The sequence below is a fragment of the Desmodus rotundus genome, chromosome 3, assembly GCF_022682495.2.
Source record: "Desmodus rotundus isolate HL8 chromosome 3, HLdesRot8A.1, whole genome shotgun sequence".
In the NCBI taxonomy this organism is placed as follows: Eukaryota; Metazoa; Chordata; class Mammalia; order Chiroptera; family Phyllostomidae; genus Desmodus; species Desmodus rotundus.
In genome coordinates this window covers 692,703-716,575 of record NC_071389.1, presented here as the reverse complement: position 1 = coordinate 716,575, position 23,873 = coordinate 692,703, and the positions used below count along the sequence as shown (strand labels likewise).

At 64.6% G+C, this 23,873-nt stretch overlaps 1 protein-coding gene across 1 annotated transcript in view; it reads right to left on the bottom strand.

Moving 5' to 3' along the window:
• Window positions 1-22,877, bottom strand: part of SKI (SKI proto-oncogene) — a 53,247-nt gene extending 30,370 nt beyond the window's left edge. The window contains exon 1 of the mRNA XM_053920222.2: window positions 21,166-22,877. Coding sequence (XP_053776197.1) covers window positions 21,166-22,134 — 969 coding nt within the window. The 5' untranslated portion in view covers window positions 22,135-22,877. The remainder of the gene's footprint in view (window positions 1-21,165) is intronic.
• Between the last annotated feature and the right edge of the window lie 996 nt (window positions 22,878-23,873).

Here is a 23,873-nt window from a genome sequence, read left to right as displayed (position 1 = left end):
AAAGTGGCAAGTCAGCAAATCTGACAAAAGGCATCAGAGACCTGGGCACTGGAAAGGGCGCAACGCTGCTGAAATCCAGCCAGCGAAAGAGCGGAGTGCCACGCAGGCACGGCTGGGGCCGCCCGGTGTGGGTCCGGGCCACAGGAGTCGCAGTCTTTTTGCTGGGGGAGGGTCTTGCCTTCAGTCTGTAAAACCTCAACACCTGCGAAGCGCAGGTGAGCCAGGAGCGCCTGCACCTTAGTCATGGGCTGAGAAACTCAGGATCGTGAGGATCGGTTCTTCCCAAATGGATCCAAGTCCAGTTCGATCCCAACCACAATTTCAGCAAGACCCCCCCGCCGAAATTGACACGCTGATTCTAAAACTCACACGGAAATGCAGAGCGCCCGAACAGCCAGAGCGACGGAGAACAACACGGTTGGAGAGCAAACACCACGTGACGTCAACCCTGCAACAGCACCGTGTTGACACGTGGAGGCAGACAAACCGACTGGCTGCACCGAGTCAGAAATAAGCCCACATGCCTCTGGACAACTGGTTTTCCACCAAACAGCAACGATGAGCCAGCAGCCAAGGGACAGCCTCAACACAGTGCTGCAGAGCCACAAGCCGGCATGTGGCACCGAGGCCGGGCGCACACAGGAACTCCAGCTGGACTGCAGGCCTGAGGGCAAACCTGGCCTTGACAGCACTTCCAGGAGATAACCCCATGACCTCAGGTCAGGCAAGGATGTCTTGGCTGGAACACCAGAGCCCAACCCAAAAGAATAAACTGATAAACGGGAGTTGACGGAAACGTTAAAATTCTATGTCAAAAGCTGCTGTTAAGGGAAAAGAAAAAAGAAAGCCACAGACAGGGAGAAAGTTTCTGCAAAATACAGATGTGAAAAGGAACCTGCATCCAGAACACAGAGAGAACTCACAAACCCAACAGCAAGACAACAAGGGGCAGGAATCTGAACAGACGCCGCCCCACGACAGGTGACGGGTGACAAAGCAGCACACGAGAAGGTGGCCAACTCGAGCCGTCGCCCAGGAGACGCCAAGGAGCCTGCAGGGAGGCACCGCCATGCACCCACGGGTGCACCAGAGCCATGACAGTCCACGCCGTGTGTGGCGAGCCCACGAGGGGCTGGGACCCCTGCACTGCTGGGGGGAGCACCAGCGCGTGCGCTTTGGAAGACACCCGGGCACTGCTGAAAACCCAGACACACATGTAAACACGCGGCCCACCACGCCACAGCCAGGTCTCTGCCCACAGGAGAGGGCTCGTGCGCCCTCCACCACCTCATCCACGCGCGTGCGCAGCGGCCATTTGTGACAGCCGAGACCGGGAGGTGACTCCAGTCACTCAACGGATGAACTAGAATCACTCAATGGAACACCACCCAGCAGTAAAAAAGAAAGGAGAGGACCAACACACACAGCCACGGAGGGGCACATCAGGACAGCCAAGCTGAGCGGGGGGGCCGGGCCACAACCAGACTTGCTTGCATGGCACTCTATGGGAGGCCAGGCAGTAGCAGCAGGAAGCCCGTCCATCACTGGCCTGGGGAGGGATCGCCAGGGACGCAGGGACACCTGCGGGTGCTGGACAGGTTCCTCATCTCGACTGCAATGATAGTTCTACATGTGTAGACATCTGTCAACGCCACCGACCAACACACTTAGTGTGCAGCTTGTTCCACCCATTACGCTTCCACAGGCTGTTTCTAAAACTAACCACACAGCGATGATCTGAATGGACCCTTGATGTGCCAGGGTTCGTCTGTCCTATAGCTTTAAACAATGTCCACAGCTCAATGACAGTCATTAGGTCGCAGCATAAGGCCACCGTCTCTTCTACGGTTGACCCCAAACACATTCTTTTCCTTCCCGAGAAGATATGCAGGAACACGGCAGCACGCGCTGAAGTCGCACCACCTCTGCAGTGGGGGGGGGGGCCCCACACACACTCTTCTTGCACACGCCAAAGCACAGGTGTTCCTGGCTCCGAGGGCCTAGTGTGAAAGCCGCTGCCGGCGACGTGAACCAGCGGAGGGCCGCGAGCCCATCAACCTGACTGACACAAGCAGGTGCGGGCTGGCTCCAGCCCCGTGCTGGAGGCCAGGGAGGGTTCTGGTGCTGCGGCTGCACCAGCAGCATCGCCTGCAAAATTATCAGGAATGCGAGTTCTCAGAGCCCACCTCAGGCCTAGGAACCCACAACTCTGGAGATGGGGCCCAGAAGTTCATCGTTTTAAGGTTTCTGAAGCTCACGTTTAAGAACCATGGGTCTAGAAAACCCGGCACGAGTGGCAGACTGACCCAGAGCCAGGAATGAGGAGCATTTCATGGAAGGCTGAGGCATGCACTCCGGGAAGGCAGCCTGGGCCTTTGGCGGTCTTGGGTCGAGCCCGTCTGCTGAGGAACCTCATGGGAAAACAGGCCCGAGGAGCAGAAGGTGAACGAGGCCCCTCCTGCCCTGACTGCCAGTGCAGGGCTGTGGGGCTCCTAGCCTCCCGACGGACAGCTGTCAGTCCCTTCCGAAGCTGACTCAAAATGCCACAGCTCCCCACCTTCCTCCACCCCGAGTTCCACGCCGCAGACCGTGGCGCTCACTCATTCTCTGGGGATGACTAAGCCTTAGAATAAGGGGCTTGAGCCATTCCTCCAAACACCAGTCAAGACCACATTCTGGCGTACACACCGCATGTTAAGACCTTCGATGGCGGAGAGTCCCGTGTGCACACGCACACGTGTGAAATAAGACATCCCAAGAAAACAAATCCTGTTTATCAGGAATAGCTCTGGTTAAAGTCACAAATAACTGGCATGACCATGGTTTCTTTCTTAGAGCAGCTCCTTAGGCCCTTCTTTCTTGAACCGCCAAACCCTCTGCAAACCCACAGCGCCGCACCAGGAAATTTTACAATGAAATGCTTCATGAGGCAAAGAGCAAAAGCACTCCGACCCCGTCTGCTCTCAAAAATCACCCAAGCCCCCACTCTGCAGCGGACAAGGAACCAAGGGGCTGTGAGCACACGGGTGGAGGTGGGAGGAAGCGGCTGGGGCCACGCAGCTGCAGAGAAAGAGGCCCGAGGACACTCAGGAGGCAGAGGGGACATTTCGAGGGAGCGAGCCTGCATGCGGAGCAGACAGCTGGACTCTCAGGTGGCCCCGCCAGTGCTTCAGCCTAGAGGGACCAGACAATCAAGAACCACCAACATGGGGAAAGCTGCCCCCCAGAGCCAGAGTCCACACAAACCCAAGAACTTCAGGGGAAACCACAGGAAGGAACGGCCGAAGAGGCCTCATCAGCAGCCCTGGTGCATGCTTTCTTTTGCAGCACAGCGAGAGCAAGAGGAGGGGCCTTGGAGCTCACAAAGGGGCCACAGGAGCCAAAGGCAGGCAGGTGAAAAGGCGGGGTTAGGTGCCACAGCTTAGGAAGCTGCACCAAGCAGCTCTCAGAGAGAGAGGAGGACCAGAGCGGGCAGCAGCCCAGACGTCCAGAGGACCATGCAGCCAGAAGGCCCTCCAGAGAGAAAAACCAGAACACCCCAGCAGGCCTCCATCGGGGGCAGGAGACTCGTAGGGACCAGGGCACTCGGGGACCCAGCACAGGGCCTGACGGCCACACACCAGATCCCATGCACTGACCTCCTGGGTGAGGAGAGCGCTGTCTGGGGCCCAGAAAACCAGATCAGGACCACCTCTAGGACACAGGGCCAAGAGGAAGTGAGGTCAGACCTGCGAGACCCAAAGGGAACGGACAGGAAGTGAGGTCAGAACTGCAGGGCAGTTCCATGGCAGAGCACACGGGCTGTGAGGTCAGAGCACACGGGCTGGCCCAGGGTGACCACTCTCCCAGGCACACTCGATGGCACGAAGGGTGGGTTTGTCACAACCTGGACGCAGCCTGGAAGCCAGCCTGGGCAGCAGTGAACAACGGGAGCCCCCGCCCGCAGCCTAGCGGGAGCACCGGGCAGGACGCCTGGTCCCTGCATTAGCCCTTCACCTGCAGCCCCTGTCCACAGCACCTTGAGCAACAACAGCAGGTGAAGAAAGCACCCACATCTCGACTTGAACAGTATGAAACCCCCCAACTCCAGACAGGCGGAGCGGCGACATCAGCTTGCCCGAGCAGGGTGCCGTGGGTGCTGGTCCCCACCTCCCAGAACACAGCAGCCGGGCTTCGCTGGGCGGCACGGGGCCCAGGGCCACCTGCCCCACTGCGGGGAGTGGGCATCTGGAGAAAGAGTAGCTGCCACCACCATGCGACCCAGGACATCCCGACCCCACCTGCCAATGCCGAGTCACAGCCACAGTCACTTGGCCTGGACCGAGGGGACGGCAGGAGCTAGGAGCAGACTCCTGAGCTCCCAGCCTGGCCCTTAGAGCTAGGCCCCCCCCCCAGGGGGCGGGGCAGCAGCGGCTAGCAGCGCACAAAGGCAGCCCAAGGCAGGGGTGTGTCCTCCGCCCAGGACAAGCACCGAGGAAGGGGGTGCGCGAAGCTAGCCCCACACGCAGGGTCTGGGCCCAGCGTGTCACTGCAGCAGCGCTCAAAGGACAGGGAGGTGCTGAGACGACCGGCGGAGCAAGGGTCCCCCAAGCACCTTGCCCCACTGCGTGGGGAGGTGCACGGGGAGGGGTTGGTGTGCAGGTGAGGTGGGAGCACCCGGGGCCCCTCCTGCCGTCAGCCCGATGGCACCTCGCCTCAGGGCCAACCTGAGGGACCCATGCACTGCCAGGGAGTGCAGGCCACGCTCCGAGCAGGTGCGTTCAGCTAGGCCACGGTCTGTCTCTACGGTGAACCTTCTAGAAGCTTTAGGACTTACAAACAATCCCACATGCATCAAAATGGCTGAGAGTGAGTGTCGTCCCCCTGGATGCACCCAGAGGCCACTGATGAGCGTGCCGGGGCCCGTGACCCAGCGGACACCCCACACAGCTTGGGGCAGCTCCGGGTTTGTGGAGGCAGTCGGGTACTCGGAGGCTGTGCAGCGGCCGCACCTCCCCCACTACAGCTGGGGTCCCCCGGCAGCCTGGAGAGGCCGCTGGTCTCTACTCTCGTCCCCTCTGGGAGGGGCCCTTCTCTGGCTAACAAGCAGGTGAGTGCCAAGGACTGTGTCTGCCCCCCCCCCCCCCGGAAAAGGGCAAGGCCACGCCAACAAGGTAGCACCTGTGGGCCCCTGAGACGACTTCTCAGGAGAGCGAGCCCCTCAGAGCGGAGGTCAGGGAAGGCCATGGTTTGTGAGCACGAGGTCCTGGAAGGGGCGAGCCTTGTCCTCCACCAGCAGGCATTCTGTACACGAGGTCCGTGCTGACCCACAGCACACAGGGGCCACCAGCACTGTGTGGACCGCTCCCTGGACAGCCCAGGTCAGCTGTGCAGGTGGGGCAAGCCCCAGGAGGGGACAGATGTGGGGAGCCAAGAGGCCATCAGCATCCAGCCAGGGGTCCTGGGAGCCACACTGAGTGCACAGGTGACACCCAAAGGTGGCGTCAAACAGAAGATTCCGCCCCTACTGGTGTGGCCCAGTGGGATGGGCGCAGTCCTACAAAACAGAAGGTCACCAGTTCCACTCTTGGTCGGGGCACGTGCCTGGGCCATGGGTTCAGTCCCCGACTGGGGTCGTACAAGAGGCAACCCAATCAATGTTTCTCTCCCTTTCTCCCCCGCTCTCTAAAATAAACCCTTTAATAAAAAGATGAAGACAAATACACACACGTTGGAGACAAGGCTTGTGTGTGGGGGGGGGAACTGGAGGACTCGGGCCTGCGGTGCCCTCGGCCTGACCGCCCCGAGCACAGGCCAGGCTCACGCGCCCTGCCCCACTCACGGGAGGCTGGTGCTGGGGCGGCGAACAACGAGCCCATCAGACCGAGGACAGCTGCTGCTGGGAGAGCCTCCTGGCCCCAGGATGCCTACTCTGGCCGAACATGGAGACGGGGCTACAGAAAGTGACCGCAGCCCACGTCCACGCACTGCGGGTCCAGGCTCACGCGGTGCCCTGAACCCACTGGAGCAGCCGCTCCGCTCCGCTGGGCGGTCCTCACTCCAGCACTCGGGGGCATCTGTGGGTAAGGTGGGGCCTCCACTGCCAGGCCCAGCCGGCAGAACTGAGCAGCAGCCTGGCCAAGCTCAGAGGGGCCACAGGACATTGGCCTGGCCCCGGGGAGGCTCCTGGACCGTTCTGGCGAGGCCCAAAGGCAAGGCAGCCACGTCAGTCACCTCTCATCGCCAACGCCACTGCAGGTCACCGAGGTGCTTATCTCTCGCTCGGTGTTTTGGCATTAGTCCAAGGTCAGCCACAGACAAAAGCCATCAGCAGGTGCACAGCATAGGACCCTTATGGACCCCCGCACAGTGCCAGGTAAGGTCCAAGCACAGGCTGCTCCCGGGGGGCTGAGCATGCCCAGCACAGTCCCTGGAAGTGGGGGTGGCGTCCTGGCTGCCACAGGGCACCTGTCGGGAGCCTGCCCACCGCTGCAGGGCCCCCAGACAGTGAGGCCACACCAAGGGCACGCCCTCATCCTACAGCAGCGGCCCCTGGTCGCCAAACACTCCTCTTTCCTGGGACAGACACCGCTCTGGCTGAGGCTGCAGTCCCATACGGCATGCGGTCAGGGACAGCGCAGTGCCGACAGACACACCGCGTGGGAGGCCCCAGAGCAGGAGCCAGAGGAGACCACATACGGGAGGTGGCAGCTCGGTGTCTGGGAATGACCTCTGACAGTGAAACACACAGCCGACACTCACGGGCGGAAGGGCGTGTCCACATCCAGCACTGGCAAACTGGTCGGACTGAGCCACGCTGGTGACCTGGTTCCCTTGCGGTGACCACTTCAGGAAGGACGGGCCTCACACGCTGCTGTGAGGTATGGGGGGTGGGGTCCTATGGGAAAAAAGTCAGGAGGGACTGAGTCCCAGCAGGTGGCCCAAACGACGACAATGTAGGCCCCCAAATGATGACAAGAACAGACTGCAACCTGTGAGGGGTGCGACTGGGAGACAGCCACGCGGACACAGGACAGTGGTGGGTGGGGGCACACGCCAGCGGGCATCTGACTGGGTCAGGCAGGACCGCGAGGGACGCTGAACCCACAGGGAGGAAGTTCACTGGGACAAGGCGCTGACAAAGTCTAAAGTCTCCCCATGGGTTATTTATTAGCCAGGGAGGGAAAAGGCAGACCCCACCTGTGGGCAAGATCAAAGTCACCAACCCTGAGGGGAGGTGACGACTAGGCCCCAACCCTAATGCCACTCGTGTCCCCACCTGGCTGGAGGCACGATCCACAGGACGGCCCGCCTCCCCCATGCCAGCGTGGGGAAGGACCAAAGGCAGTGAAGGACCCATAAGGGTCGCGGGAGAGAGGCAGACCCTGGGAGAGGTGTGTCCTGCTCGGTCCTGGGCAGAGACAAACTGCTATGAAAGGACCAGGCAGGACAGCTGCAGGGGGGCAGGCTGCAGAGGTCCCGGGGGGGTCCGCGCAGTAGCCACACAGAGGACACTTCATTCAGGGCAGAGCTGCCGCTGGAGGGGGCCGCCCACCAGCTGGGGCGACAGTCCACCCCACACCGTGGACACCGGGAACACGCAAGAACACATGCTGAGAACACGCGTCAGGTGCCCGGGGCCGGCCCAGCAAGGCAAGGCCACTTTGGGCCTCTGGTGGGTCGTGCGGGAGAACGAGCTCACTGCGCACCTGAGCCAGGTGCAGTGCGCTCTGCGAAGCAAGCGGCCAGGAGCCCCTACAATGAACAGCATGACACCTGCCTCTGAAAACTCCTGATCCCCTGCACTTCTAAGGAGCCCTGGGTATCAGAACAGAGCTCCTCAACTCTCGGTACAAGGACCCGGGAACCTGGGGTGCCTGCAGATCTGCGCCCCCTGTGGCCAGAGGGCTGTGGAGCCCCACCCCGGCTGCTGACACTGGGGAGGCCAGGCCCACGAGCCTGTGGCACTGGCTCCCCACTCCCCAAACTTCCAGCCACACCCACAACCAGCAGGACAGGAGCCCGAGCCTCTGAGTCAGGCTCCCTACGCACAGCTATTTCCCGGAAAAACTCATTTTTCCAGGTAAGAACCCAGGCTCAGTTCACCCCATCCAGGCCAGGCTGCAGGCGAGGGGCCCGTCACTGGAACCACTGCTGGGGCTCACCCAAAGCTGTCCTACAAGACCGAGTCCCGCCAGCCTTGCTGGGAAACAGGACGCAGGCTTCCCGTCCAGCCACGGCACTATCTGAAAGTCAACACAGAAGTGACTCCCTAAGCCTGTCACGGCCACCAACTCACTGGCACAGCTCTCTGCACACCACCCACCTGCGCACCCCTCCCGCACATGGTCCAGGAGCCTGTGACATCATCGGTCTAGTGGTGGCCGCCAGCTTCCCCACGAGGGAGGCAGGGCCAGTGTGGACCCCCCCCCAGACAGAACAGCACCCAGAGGCACCACCACAAGCCCCACTGCGGACCTGGCCGGGGAAGTCAGCCGAGACCTTGGAGGGTCCCATCAGGCTACCGACACGCCAGCTGCCGGAGCCCCCTTTGTGTCCCACTCACCGCACCTGTCTGCCCAACCGGCCTGGCAGACCAGGGGTGCCCGCCCGTGGCCCTGGCAGGCTCCTGTTGGAGGACCTGGCTTTGTCAGGGGAGGGGACAGGGCAGCCTGGAGCTGCAGCCCCGCGGCACCGGCACCAGCGTGCATGCACACCGGTCACCCGCTTCCGGAGACGGGGGCCTGGGCTCGGGCTGCAACCTAACCAAGACCCAGAGGGAGGACGTGGCGGGGCTGGGGTCCAGCCCTGGGGATCCACACCCCTAACCACTGGGCAGTGCTGCCTCTCTCAAACTTCTAAAACTTCTCCTTGGCCAGAAGTGCCGAAATTACGCCATCTACTACTTGCACGGAGAAGATGGGGAAGGAAAGAGGTCAAAATCAGAGCTGCCAGACAGTGATTTCTGCTTCACTCACAGCCGCGAGATCCGCCCCAGCCCTCCTCAACCCGAACACCAGGTGCCCCTCCCGCCCCTTCCTGTGTACTCCAAGCAGAGGGGTCACCCCACCCAGCAGGTGGGGCCCCAGCAGTTTTGCAAAACAAAAATCGAGGCTCCTCCTTTCAGGAGTCACTGGGGGGGTGTTGCCCTCCTACCCCAGCCCCTCATTAATATTCAACAGCCGAGACAAAGCCAGACAAAAGCCCCGGGCTTACACAGCCTGCAGTCCGCTCTCCCAGGTCCAGGCCTGCACAGATGCAGGAGGCCAAGACGGGGCATTTGGAAACCGAGTAACGGAAATGGCGGCTGTGGCTGAGTCATCAGTTCAACCAGTGCAGCCTCGGAGAGGGCCGGGGTAGCGTGGGCCGCGCCTGTCCTGGCCAAGGCAGTCAGCCTGCCAGGCCCCACAGCCCCCGAGAGGCCGCGGGCCTCGCTCCGCAGGCCAGGGCAAGGGCCCTGGCTTCCCCTCGAGCCTGGGGACCATGGGCACTAACGCTGGCTCGCCTCCCTGCAAGGTGCCAGAGCTCAACAGCAAGCAGCCCTCCTGGGGAACCAGCATCGGCCCAACCACCTGTCACCACAGCTCCTGTGACCAGCTGAGCCAAAGCAGAGCAAACCGTGGCCAACAGCAGCCTGGACTGGGAAGCCCCTGTCGGGGGCCACAAGCCATGGTGCCCAGAGGCCGAGGGGGGAGAAAAGTGGCAGGTGGGCCCCGCACGTGCTCCCCCAGCTCCCCCTGCCTGCTGCCCTCCAGAGAGGAGCCAGGGTCAAGCTGCCCCAGGGCAGGGGCAGGGGTCCCCTCGCTCTGGTCCAGCACTAAAACGAAAGGGGTGCAGCCTTCGTGTGGTGAGAGGCACCCTTTTCAGTGAATCCGCCCTTCTGTCACTCTTTTTAAAGAACTCCCTCCAGAAACCAGCTGGACAGAGACTCGAGGAAAGAAAGCACAGGAAGGCTGGCAGCACCCCCAGAGCCGGAGCCCTCCTGCTGCCCTGCCCCGCCCCAGGCTGAGGCCCACACGCACCACATGCATGCACCACATGCATGCACCGCAGCACTCACACAAGCCTCCCTAGGAGGCAAAGGTCGGCCTGCTGCCACACTGCCCTGTGGGACCCAAGGCTGGCAGCTGCCCCTTGCCCCCCGCCCCAGCAGGTCGCCACCACCTCTGGCAGGGGATGGACAACAGAACCGTGACACACGGTGGACAAAACGTCAGCCAGCCGCTAGCATGTGACGGGACCGACACCGGCGACAGAGAATTGCCGCAGCCCAGCTCAAAGACGGCAAGGGACTCACCTAGACACGTCTCCAGAGGAGGCGCGCATGGGCCCGCCCACCCGGTACAGCCTGCGCAGCAGCGTCACCAATCACCCAGGAAACGTGACACGGACCACAGCGAGGCCACCTCACCCCCACTGGGGCAGCTCCGGGGGGGCGGGGCGCCCTGGCCCAGAGCTCAGCAGCTTAGACTGTTGACCCGCGATGCCCAGCTCGCGAGTCCAATCCCTGGTCACAGCACGTATGCGCATCAACCAGTGAGAGAAACGGCACGCTGACGTTTCTCTGTCTCTCCCTTCCTCTACTGAAAATCCGTAAAAAACTCCCTTCAACGTGCTGCACATTTTTTTGGTTGTTCAATTACAGTTGTCCCCATTCTGCATCCCACGGGTGGATGGATAGCAACACGGAATGTCTCCAAAACGTCTCGCACACTCTCACTCACACTCTCTCTCTCTCTCTCACACACACACACACACACACACAGGAGCATCGCTCAGCCTTCAAGGAAGCAAGCTGCGACACGCGCTGCAACATGGACGGGCCCGGAGGACGTCACGCTGAGTGACACGCGCCAGACACAGAAGGACGGACACTATGCGACTCCACTCTCAGGAGGTCCCCGGAGGACTCAGACCCGAGGACGCAGAGAGCAGACGGTGGTGCGGGGGCCGGGGGCGGGGTGGGGAGTGCTTCCTGGGGACAGAGGTGCAGTGCGGGGGGACAGAAAGTTCTGGAGACAGGGGTGGTGGCGGCTGCACAACAGTGGGAGTGTGCTTTCTGAATGACAGCTGAAGGTTGAGGAGGCAGGAAAATCAGCGGGTTCTTAACAGGCCCCCGTGCACGTAAACTGGACCGGCATTTGGAGACAAAGTTGGTAACCTGTAAAACCAAGACGGTTTAAAAGGGCCCACACTGCTTGGGGTGGGAGTCTGCGAAGGAAACGACCACAGGAGGCGCCCATCTCGGACTGCACACTCGTCACTTACATCACTGTCATCCAGCGTCACCACCCACTCCACCTCGTCCTCAGAAGCACCCGGAGCGTCCAGCACAACACCAGTCACCGGATGGTCTAAGGCGCAGTAGAAACACGCGCCTCTGCACGCCACATGGGTGAGTCCGTGAGACAGGAGGGTCACAGGCTGGCCGCCAGAGCTCGCACGAGAAACCCCCACACCCCTAACATCACAGGCGTGGGAGGAGCCAAGCCGTCACAGGTCACAGGCTCCGCCTCCCCGCAGGGGGAGGGCCAGCTGGTGCCACCACTTCCAAACCAGTTTCCCATGACCTGCCCTCCCCCTCTGCAGCTCCCGACACAGGCACACACAGGAACGGGCCGGGCCGTGGCGTGAGGCCGGATCCCTGGAGCCCCTGAGCCCCAGGAAGAGCCGGGTCTGAACCCAAGGGGTGTCGTCTTCAGGAGGGGGCCCCCAAGGGATGCAGCTCGGGGGCAGGCACAGTGTGCCCCCGCCGCCACCGCGCTGCACGCCTGGGAAGCACCACTCTGGGAAGCACCACTTGTAAGGACTAAGAAAGCGAACGCCCTAGATGTCACACAAACTCCAGACTGTCAGCACCACAGAAGGCTCGAAAACGCTGTGCTGGACACGTGCATATGCAGGCGTGCACACGCAAACACACATGTGCACACACAGGCAGGCACCGAAGGCCCCAGGCCCTGCAGAGCAACTGCGGGGGGCCGTGTCTGCGGTGGCGGGGTCTGAACGTGGGTCCGGGGCGCTGAGGAACCCCACTGGTTTTGCTGGGCACGCTGGTGGCACCGAGGCTGCGGGACCCAACAATCCCCTGCGTTTGGCAGATGCCGAAACACTTTTAGCCATGAAGCAGGGTGATGGCCAGGATCTGCTTTGGAAAATGACAACACCCTCGCCAAACAAGAGGGAAGAGTCAGCTAAGAGGAAGCCAGTGGGGCACCGCAACTCGGGGCCGGGCTCGGGCCGGGCCGTTAACGAGACCCCACCAGGGGCCAGCTCGGCGGGCCACTCCCGACGCAACGCTGCGTCCACAGGCTGTCGAGATGGCACTGGCCCCATCAGGGGCAGGTGCAGGGACTCGGCTGCCCATGCTGCTGCACAGGGACGGCGCCGATGGGCAAGGCCCTGCCTTTCTGCCCTGCACTGCCCTCAGAGGCTACTCGGCCCCAGCGCCTGCCACCCCTGCCACCCCGGGACCACGTGGGAGCCCCGCCCTGCTGGTGGGTCGTCATCCTCGGCCTCCAGGACTCACAGAGGGACCGGGGAGGCTCTGACACAGACCTTGCACTTCCAGGGCAGATGTTCAAGAGGCAACGCAGAACAGCTGCCGGCACGGTGGCACCGGGGCGCCAATGCCATGGAGGCCCCACAGCCCGAGACCACCCTGACGGCGGCAGCAAACGCGCCCTCCCTGCCCCCCCGAGTCCGATGGGTAGAGCAGTGGGTGCCCACCCACCCCGGAGCCATGCCACCATGCTCTGGTGGCGGGAGGCAGCAGGGGAGGCTTCCTCCACGTGGCCAAGAAGGAACATCGAGAATCAAAAGTGCCGGGGCCTGCAGCAGGGACCCGGGGCTCCAGCCCACAGGATGAGGGCCCCTCGCCATGCAGCTCACCCTGGGCTGGGCTCCGTGGACACCGCTCCCCTGTGGTCCCACGGGTCAAGACACCTCCCCGACCTTCACTGCAGGCCCATCCTGGCACACCTGCCAGCCTGGCCACTGCCATCAGCTGCTGCCGCCCCCAGCTGGGAGAGCCCCCACCTGGCTGGGCAGAGCTGTCCCCCTCCCCTGACCCCCTCCCCAAGCCCAGAGCCACACCAGCCCCTCACTGGGAAACAGAAGAGCCTGCCTCACTGCCCACCCGAGGCAGCCCGCAGCTCAACTCGTTTTCACAGTTTAAAGACCTTTATAAATTGAGACAAAATCGACCAGGGTCAGGCGAGCTGGGCAACACTTACTGCATACAAGGATGCTAAAAAAAAATCACAGTTTTGATAGTCTTGCAAAAAAAAAAACTTAGCAAATTTACAACAAAACTGTCAAGTAATTAAGGCAAGGCACTTCACACATGAACTTAAACTGCTAATTAAAATCCCCTCGCTTAATTGACTACATTTGCATATCACTCAACTTGGGAGTGTAATGTTTTTAATGGTTTGGGCAAATCGGTTGTAACCTGGTGGGGCGGAGGGGGGGCGGGGAGGGGGACCAGAGGCAGCAGGGAGGGCCGGGCAAGTCTGGGGTGTCAGAGGCTGGACCTCAGGTAGGGGGTCCCCCACCCAGCTGGCATGGCCACTCACCCCAGCCCAGAGACCCCACCATGGCCCAGTGCGATGACGGTCCCTCCCTGCTGCCCAGCACGCACATCTCAACCTCCGCAGCTGGTTCCAGAACCATACTCGAGACAGGTAGGCAGTCCTCCTGGGAGCGGTCCAGCTCCCCCAGCTCCCCTGGCTCCCCCAGCAGCGAGGCCTGACTGCCCCGTCTGTCCCAGCTCCTCTGCTCACCGTCTGCGAACACGCACTGGCCTTCCCCACAGCTGAAGCACCCAGCTCTGCATGGGATGCTGCGCAGGCCACGGCCACACCTTGCTCTGGTGGCGAGGGCATCGGTGAGTGGCCATGATGTCAGAAAGCCAGGCAAACAGAAGCTCAGCCTCAAGGACGACAGATGGCATGCCGGCACAGCCACACAGCCGAGGCCCTGTAGGGCCACGAGGGCCATGGGTAGCCTCAAACAGGACTACCAGCCCCGCCACGAGAGGGAGGGCCACGAATGCTGCCGCTCAGACTCGTCCCCAGCAAACGCCGGCTCTGTGCAGGGACAAGGGGGCGGGGTCTGGAAAGCAAGCACCCCAGCCCCCACGAGGCGCAGGGATGCAGCCTGGCACCAGCCCCACCTCCGCTGCTTCCATGTGGCTGCCTTGCCTGCCCACCCATCAGACCTGAGCCAACAAAACAGGACCACGGGCTGGGACCACAAACAGAACGCCAAGGTGACAGGGAACAGACTGGACTGTGCAAGAGAGGCTGGCTCCCAAGGAAAGGAGGCCCTAGCCCTCCATCACAGATTCCCGCAGGTCACCAGGAGGCTGCGGGCCTTCCTGGGCGACGGCACCAGCTACCCGTCACAGCCAGGGTGGCTGGGCTCACCAACAGGGATGGCAGGGGGCTCCAGCACCAGGTCATCTCCCAACAGCCCCTCTGCCTGTGGGCACGTGCCTCCGCCCCCAGCATGCTGCTGAGTGCCCAGGGCTGCGTGGCTGAGGATGGGCCTGGGGGACCCCCCACCTGGCTGGGAAGAATGGGGTGCAGGAGACTGTGGCTCCAGGCCACTCCCCTTCAGCAAGTCACACCCAGCTGGGTCCTGTGACAACTAGGCCGGCAGCCCCCGGAGCAGAGGGAGGCCTTGGAGGGCCTGCAGAACAACCCAACACCTGGAGGGAGCCCCCAGTGTGCCCCCGCCATGCTCCTGGCTCGGTCAGCCTGCTCCTCCATGCCACCTACACGTGGGGTTCGGACCCAGGGGTCGGGGTGCACAGCTCTGTTGCCATCGGCGACGGTCACCCCTCGAACAAGGGCCTGGGGGTTGGGTCAGGACACCAAGGGCCACATCAGAGCTCTGCAGGCCCCGCGGGCCCTCGGACGGCCTGGGCTCCCACAGCCCTCGGGACAGAAGGAAGCCTGATCAGGGTGCCGGCCACGCCGCCTTCTCTGCCCGCAGTCCCAGAGCCGACCTCCCGCCACCACTGCCCACCACCCCACTTCTCCGCCAGGAGCAGGAAGCCCGTTCTCCTCAGAAAACGTCGCTGTCAAAGGAGCGACTCGACGCTCCAGTGGGAGCTAAGTCGGGGTGGCAGCGCGGCAGGCTCGTCCACGCAGGGCCCCTCGGGGCAGCTGCCGCTCAGGAGGCAGAGCCTTGTGTCGGCGGGCCCCAGCCCAAAGTGCCACGCCCTCCTCAGCGTGCCAAGGCGGAACAGGGCGAGGACAGACCCCCTCCAGCCGGCGCACAGAGTGGCCACAGAGGCTGACGTCCTACCTCCCTGAGTCACTAGGCAAGTGTTCACCCGGTCCGGAACCAGGGGCCCAGCTGTGACCAGGCCCCCACCCCCGGCCTGGTGAGGCCCCGGCACAGCCACAAACACACCACCACGGGAGAGCCCAGACCGCGGCGGGCTGTGCACCCCGAGTCGCACCAGGACTTCCTGAATTCTTATCAATAGCTGCAGAATCAAGAAGTCACAGCTTTCTTTGAATCTTCACGTGACGCATAAGTAAAATCAGAGAAGACACAGTTGTCAAACACCAAGGCAGAGTCCAAGCTCTCTCCCAGGCTCAGGCCAAGATGCTGCCCACTCCGCAGGCCCCACACACAGCAAACCAGCGGCCCCCACACCCAGTGGGCTCTCCAGCAGGTGCCCCACCCATTCTGGCCCTTCTTCCACACGTCACTCTGGTCCCCACTATCTCCCCTGAAGTTCACGCCCAGGTCTGGGTCTTTCGTTTCAGTCAATGAGCAGACGCGAGTGGTGGTGACTCCCGGGCCACAGGACCCCTGGAACCCCAGGGAGGCCCCACCCGGCCGGGCGCTCCAGCAGGGCTGCGTGGGGAAACAGCCAGCCCGGTGCAGCCCCCAGCCACAGGTGGGCCTGGCCGTTCTGACTGTGGGGCTCTGGGGAACCCCGTCTTCCATCCTGAGAGAAGCAACATCAGAGCTGCCCCTTCCTCTATCGCCCACCCTGGGGCCGTACTAGGTGCTTCCTTAGTGAACTGAGTCCCCCCGAACACGCCCCACCTGGCCCACCTAAGGCCCAGCCTCCCACAGGTCAGGCGGGAGGCCGGGGGGCCTGGGCCCCTCCACTCCCACCGCCCTTGGTGGCTCCGACCCTAGGCTGACAACTGAAACCGCGTCAGACTCAGCGGCCGCCCCCGCTCCCCCCACACCCCCAGCAATGACTTCCTGTTCCTCCTGCGGCTCCGGCCCGCCCCCCCCAGGTCTGAGCAGTTCGTAAACACAGGCGCGCCCAGCACCACCATCTCACTGCCCTCGGCGGCCGCAACTCAGGTGAGCAGAGCCTCCTCCTCCCCACGCTCACAGACCTTAGGGAAATAAGTCAGCCTCTGTGTTTTAACTCAAAACAAAGAAACTTTTAAAAAACATTTCAGTTGAAACTTGCATAATTCCTTCAGTGGAGAAATCCTCCCTAACTTTCGCAATCCTTAGAAAGAGACACATTATTGCTGCTTGTGTAACAGTCTCTGGGCCACAGAGAGTCCACTGCGGCCGCCAGCCATGGGCACCTCCCGCCAGACAGCCAGGGTGCAGGCCCGGAAGTGCCTGGCGGCCAGGGGTGTGGACAGGGCGGGGGTCACACTCTCCAGACGGCCTCACCTCGTGCCGCCTGCCCCGCTGACACCCAGCACAGACACAGCGTGCTGCTGGAGGTTGGGAAACCCAGGCGCCACAAGGCAGTGACCTTGCCTGGAAGCCCTGCGCTGACCAAGGGGCCCTGAGGGCAGCAGGGGCGGGAGGGGGGCCACCCATGACCCTGCTGCCCCCAAGCAAGACCCCCACACCAGGGGACCCCCAGAAGACCAGCAGTCCAAAGAAGGCTCTTGAATGGACAGGTGGACCATCCGTGGAAAACCACCCAGATACGGTTCTGCTCACTGCAGAAAGACCCAGGGCCCAGCGGCCCCGCACCCCCCAGGCTCGCATGGCCACCTCCAGGGCGCAGGGCACAAACCGGAGGCCTCACTACAGCTACTGTCTCCCCCGGCCTCCGCTCTGGGCCTTCACCCTGACGGCTAGACTGGTTGACTCACAGACACCATTCGCTCCTCTGCACGGGGCAGGGCCTCCCCTCAAAGCATGACCGGAGGTGGCACCCACCTTGTCAGCCAAGCGTCTGGAACCAGGAAGTCGCCATGGATCCCCACAAACACACAGAACAGACCAAGTGGACAAAGGGGCAGCTGGCCCTCTAAGCCTCTGCCTGGTCCCTACGAGACCTGGTGAGCGCGTCCGCGGCGGAGGAGAGACTCCGGGAGGAAGCGTGGGGCCAGAGGCCGCCCCGCCTGCTGGGACGCTCCTGAGGCCGCTCTGTCCCGCGTGAGTCCCAGCTCCAAGGGCGACACGCTCCTCCCTCAGAGGGGTGCCCACGACCCCCACCCCACCTCAGCACCTGGGAGCTGCCGTCCTTCCCCACAGGCGCTGGGACACCCCTCGACGCTGACACCCGCCCAGGGCCCTGCGTCGGGGAGACACTGCTCTCGGAGCAGGGAAGCCCTCAGGGGACGCGGGGGAAAACGTGTCTGTGCCGGGAACTCAGACGCCCGGACGGCAGACGTGCACACTGAGCACTGCAGGACCACGGGCCGCCAGCCCCCACTCGGCCTCAGCCACGTGACAGGGGCGAGTACATAGAAAAGAGCCCCATGGAACTCGGGCGCCAGAAGGACAGAGGCTCGGCTCCTCCAGTCTGAGACCCAGGACATGGAGCCACAGGCAGTACCTCCGAGGAGCCTGGCCCTCGGACACAGGGCCTGGCCTGGGCCCCAGGAGCACGGCGCAGCCTGTGGGCCAATAAGGGGAGGCCCCTGGTTACCCAGCAGCCTCGCCCAGGCAGGCAGCACCCAGGCCGCAGACCATCAGCTCCTCCCAGACTGACAGCACCCTGTGCTGCTAGGAAGTCAGCCCCACTCAGTCCAAACGCCATCAGACAAGCCCGAGGGGGACGGGCAGGGCCGACTGCACAGACGGACGGAGTAAGTGGGGGCCCAGACCCTCCTCTTCACGCCACGTGTTCCCAGCCACAGAAACGACGCATCTGCACCCCCCCATGACACCAACACCTAAACACCGGAGAGAAGGGAGACAGCAAGGGCCACGCGAGGAAACTGAGGCACAGCATGACTAATGTGGCATGCTCTAGGCCACGCGGCCCGTGCGTGAGGAGCAGAACGAGGGATGGGAGCAGTCCCGCGCGGCTCCGCGCCTGGCCCACGACCGTGGCCACCCACAGACAGCTGCCGGGGGCACTGGGGAGCGGCTCCGGGCAGCTGAGAGCACCTGCTTAGAGACCCCATCACACCAGTGGCGTCACGGAGGAAGGCCACCAGCCTGCACGAGCCACGATGACTTCACTGGGTCCCGAGGCGCAGAGCTGGCACCTGCCCCACACTCGGTCCCACACTGGGCAGCCACAAGAACCGCCAGCCCACCGCAACGGGGCCGCAGGAAGGCAGAGTGAGTGGAGGCCGCAGGGTGGCAGGACGCCATGCAGTCACCAGCCCCTCCTACCAGCGGTGGCCCAGGAGCACTGACTGTGTGACCCTTTGGCAGGAGACCTGGTGGCACCTCGCCCAGCAACCCCCGGGACATACTTCTGCTCACTTTCACCTCACCAGAACCCTCTGCCTGAGGGGGGCGGGGGAGGGCGCGGCATGCCCCTCCCTACACAGAGCAGTTCTGGTGCCTCCTTCACCACATCTGTCCGCTTCTGTCCTCACCCTCAGCCGTCAGACACACCAGGACGAGCTTCAGAGAAGGTGAATGAACCAAGCACACCCGGCTCGTGCCACCGGGGGCATGCGGGAGGGGCACGCCGAGACAAGCAGGGCGTTGGGAGGGGTCTTCCCGGCCGCTCCTTCCAGAACAAGTGAGGTCTGGGCGGCTGGGAGGCCCCCTACCCTGGGGCTAAGACTCCCCGCCTCACTCGGTGCCTCTGGCACGCAGACACGCCAGCACACGGCTACGCTGGGAAGACTGAAGGGGACCACGCACCTCAAACTCGCAACTGTGCCATTCCATCCAAGGCAGCAGGACCAGGGGGCAAGGCTGGCAGGAAACGCCCCTGAGGCAGCAGCACCGGCAGGAGCCTGAGAACAAGCAGCCAGCCGGATGGTGTGTAGGCCTGGAAGGGGGCACCCCAGTCCCCAGGCCACCACTGTGAGGACAAGGCTGAGCTGCCACTTAGGCCTGGAGACCCCAGCCACGTGGGAAATTCCTTTTAAGTCAGCACGTGAGGTTTCTGAGCGGCTCTGGGAGAGCACTGAAGCAGGAGGGGCAGCACCGGCCCTCTGCCGAAATGACCGGAGAGAGTGTGCCTTGGCCCTTCTCTGCAACTGTGGCTCAGGAGACTGGCCTGCCCGCTCCCAGGCAGCGCCGGGGCCTGCGAGCTCCTGCCAGGCCTTCCCTGAGCTTAAAGACACCTGGCCCAGAACCGAAGGGCCTGCTGCCAGGGAGCCAGAGCCTGAGTCTGCAGCTGCGACAGGAAGCCAGACCCAGGAAAAGAGGAGACCACAGACACACACACGACCCAGATCGGGACGCAGACGTGGACACGCCCTGCCGTCCGCTGGGAAGGTCAGTGGCCACCAGCCCCATGCCGCCACAACCCACCAACCCTGCACACAGCCACTCTCGGTTCTCGTCGGCTGCCCAGGGCGCAGCCACCCCAAACAGAAAGGCCCCGATTCACAGGGAGGGCCCATCCTGCCACTCAGGGCCACCTCCCCGTCTGAGATGGAGGGCCCGGCTGCCAGCCTCTCCACCAGCACCCCCACCAGACACTGTCCACTGAGACCCGCCGCCCGCCCACCCAGCGGCAGCCCAGCGTCTGCAGAACGCTGCCACCTGGACGCCGGCGTCACCGAGGGCAGAAAAGCCACCCCGCACAGGCACAGGCGCACACACCGCGAGGGCCCCTCCAAGCACAGGCGGCAGGGCGTCGTCCTCCCCAGCCCCCCTCCACCCGAGACTGACACTCTGCTGGAGGGGCGCCCAGAGAAAGTCGGGCGGGAGCCTCTATTCACAGATTCAGAAAAAGAAGTTTGATGCAATGGCTGAATTAATGAGGCCTCCCCAGAATAGCCGAGCCAGGGCAGCGTTCTGTGCGTGCGATGCAGTGAGCCTGGGCATTGAAAAGGAAAGTTGCAGACACCTGGGGAGTGGCAGGCGCCCGAGAAGTGAGTGAGGACCTCAGAGGCTGGTTTCCGTGTCTAGTGGCCTGGGAGCCGCCTGGGTCACAGTCATCCCCAGCCTGGCAGACAACAGAGCCTGGGCCGGCCCACCCGCCCTCGGCGCCCTCCAGCCTTTCCGGGAGAGAGAGGAGGAAACGGGCGAGTCCAAAACAAACCGCAGGCCAGGGCCGCCCCAACTCAGAGCCCCGGGTGCCCACTGATTCGGTCCCAAGCCCAGTGCCCAGTGGCCCTCGCCCCCCACGGGGGGTGCCTAGATTCACTCCCTGGAAGGACCAGGGAGACGTACAGAGCTGGAGTCCCCAAGTCTCGGCCCCCTGCCACTGGCGCCTGGACACCTAGCTTCATTTTTTATGTGTCTCCCAAGACTTCAAGGCACAAAAGGCTCAGCCTGGCCAAATCCTCTCTGCTGGGGACCACAGACCTTCCTGCGAGCCTGAGAGCTCCAGGGTGATGGCAGTGCCCTTTTGCCCCTACCCGGTCCGGACACTCCCTGGGGTACCAAGAGGAAGGCCTGGGTCTGGGCCTCCAGCCTGGGCCCAGCCCAGATCTAACTTCCCAGGGCTCTGGCAGGAGCGTCTGAGGAATGAGGCCTGCCCTTCCCGGCCCACCTGAGCAACTGCTGCGAGCCTGCAGAAGGCTTCTCCACCCACCAGGCTGGGCCCCAGGTCCCCCGGCACCCCCACACCAGGCAAGCCGGCTTGTCCTAGGGACAAGGGAAGGAGCAGGCCCCTCTTCCCAAGCTACAGTGCCATCGACAAGGACTCTGATCAACCCTTTTTCTTTAAAACAAAGCAAAACCCTGAAACGTGGGGGTAGGCAGAAGCGCAGGTCTCAGCCTGCAGAGACAGAGGCCCTGGCCAAAGAGCGTCCCCACCCTCTCCCCAGTCCTGCCCCTCCCCCTGCTCGGGGCCGCGGGGACACTCACCCGGGGCACCCGCCGCTTGTACTTGTTGCCGTAGTCGAACTTCTCCTTCACGTCGTCCAGGCAGCGGCCGAGGCGCGCCTGCTCCTCCTTGCCCGTGTAGTCCTGGCTCAGCAGGATGTAGGCCCGCCAGTTGGCTGAGTCGAAGCCCCAGTGGCAGGTCCGGTTCTCGAGGGCCTTGTGCGAGTGCACCACGAACTTGTGTGGTGGGTACATGAGGCGGCAATCGAGGCACTGGATGCAGGCGGCGCTTGGGCTACTGTAGAGCTCCGGCACCAGCAGCCCCTTGCACTTGCCGAAGCACTCGTGGTACACGCGCACGCTGCGCTCGCTGAGCTCCAGGCCCAGCGCCAGGCTGGCGGCCAGCTCCTTCTTGCAGGGCGGCGGGTAGGCGCCCCCGTACAGCAGCGCGTTGCACAGGCGCTCCGCGTCCGTCTTGGTGATGAGCCCGCACGAGGGCGCCGAGAAGGGCAAGATGCCCATGACTTTGAGGATCTCCAGCTGGTCGGCTGTGCAGCGCGAGCAGTAGATGTGAAGCTCGTCGCACACCGAGTTGATCTGCTGCAGCGAGAAGTCGCGCAGCACCGAGTTGAGGATCTGCGGGAGGCACAGGCGCTTCTCGCCGCCCACCACGAAGCACGAGATGGTCTCGCCCTCCAGAACGGTCTCACAGCGCTCAGTGGAGCGATCGGACGGCATGAAGAAGGGCCCGGGCAACACGGGCGGCGGCGGCTGGATGGCGGGCAGGTGCAGCACCGGTGGCGGCTCCGCAGCCGCGGGCACCGGCGCGGGCACTGCGGCCGCGCCCGCCTCCTTGACGCTCTCCTTCTTGTAGGCCTCCTGCGCCCAGCGCGCCGAGAAGGCTGCCGGGCCGCCCAGAGAGCTCATGGAGCTCAGATGGAACTGCTCCAACGTCTTCTGCAGCCCCGGGTGAGGCTGGAAGCCGCCGCGACCGCCAGCCGCCGCCTCCATGGTGCGCTCCGACTCCCCGGGCCGCTCCCGCTCTCGCGCGCCGGGACCCCCGCGGCCCCCGCCGCCGCCCCGCGCGCCCCGGCGGCGGCCCCGGCCCCGGCCCCGACCTCCCCCCGCCGCCGGCTCCCGGCCGATCACGACCGCGGCCTCGGCCTCGCCCGGGGGCGCGAAGGGGAAGGCGGGCGGGGCGAAGGGGTCCCGCCGCTGGAGCCCGCCGCCGCCCGGGCCCGGCGCCACATCCACGCGCCCCACGCCGCGCCCGCCGCCGCCCGGGCCCCCCGCGCGTCCCCCGCGCGCCCCCCGGGCCCTAGGCGCGGGGCATGCCCCGGCGCGCGCCGCCAACGCCAACGCCAACGCTCGCGGGCCCGGGGCTCGCGGGGGGCGCGCGGGCAGGTGCCGGCGCCGCGAGGCGCGAATCGCCGCGGTGGCCGAGGCCAAGGGGCCCGGGAGGAGCGGGGGCGCGGGCGCGGGGCCCGCCGGGCCGTCCTCGCGCGGCGCGCCGCCGCCGCCCCGCTCCTCCCACCGCGCGGCGCCCGCCCGGCTCGTCCCGGCGGCGCTGGCCAGCCGCGTCGCGTCCGCCGCCGGCCGCCCCGGCCCGGCCCGCGCCCACCCGCCGCCCGCGCCGGCTCCTTGGCCCGCCCGCCCGCCCCCCGCACGCGCGGCTTCCGGGGCGGCCGAGCGCCTGTGAGGCGGCCCTCAGAGCGCGGCGGCGGCGGCGGCGGCGCGGGGCTCGGCGTACATCCTCCCGGCGGCTCGCTCCGGCTCGGACTGAGTGCCCGGCGCTGAGCTCACGCCGCCGCCCCGCCCCGCGCCCCGCCCCGCGCCGCCGCCCCGCCCCGCGCGCCGTCTGGGCCGAGCGTCCGCCTCAGCCGAGCGCAGGCCTGGAATGCGACCGCCCCACGGCCGGCTCTTCCAGGAACGCGCTCTCCCCCCGCCGCGCTCCGGCCGCTCGGCCACGCTCGGCCACGGTCGGCCACGCTCGGCCTCGTCCGCCTGGGATTCGGCTCTGCTCGGACCCACCCGCTCGGAACTCGGCTCCACTCGATCCCCACTCGGCCCCGCTCGGCTCCACTCGGCTTCACCCGTGCGGGAGTCGGCGCTGCTCGGCTCCTCCCGGTCCCGCCCACTTGGGACTCGACCCTGCTCGGCTCGTTTTGGACCCGCCCGCCGGAAGGCCGCTCCGCGGGGGCGGGGGCGGCGGCGGCGCCGGGGGCCTCCTTTCCGGCTGGGGCCGCTTCCTGAGCGGCTGGGAGGGCTCCCGTCCCACCGTCGCCGGCTCCCAGAAACCCACACGCGGCCCCGCCACAACCGCAAACCCGCTAAGAAGCGGGCGGGACCGCACCGCGCGGCCCCAGAGCACGCTCCTCGTAACCCCCTCCAGGACGGGGACGCAACACACCGCGGGGTCCCCACGCACGGTGGCGATGTCGCAGCACAACCTAGGTCCCCGCAACGACGGGGACGCCACGAAACACGACCCGGGTCCCATACACCACAGGGACTCCACGCAGGATGACCCAAGGTCCCACGTAGGACGAGGACGCCACGAAATAACGAGGATTGCTAACGCGTTAGGGTAGAAACACCACGGAGACCCCCTACAGGAGGCAGACACGCCGCCGCAGGCCCAGGACCCCCACCTGGCTCAAGGCCGCACAGACCCATCCCCGAAGTGGTGGACAAGCAGTACCCACCGCGTCCCAACCCTGCACCCGCGTCCCCACCACACACCCCGCAGG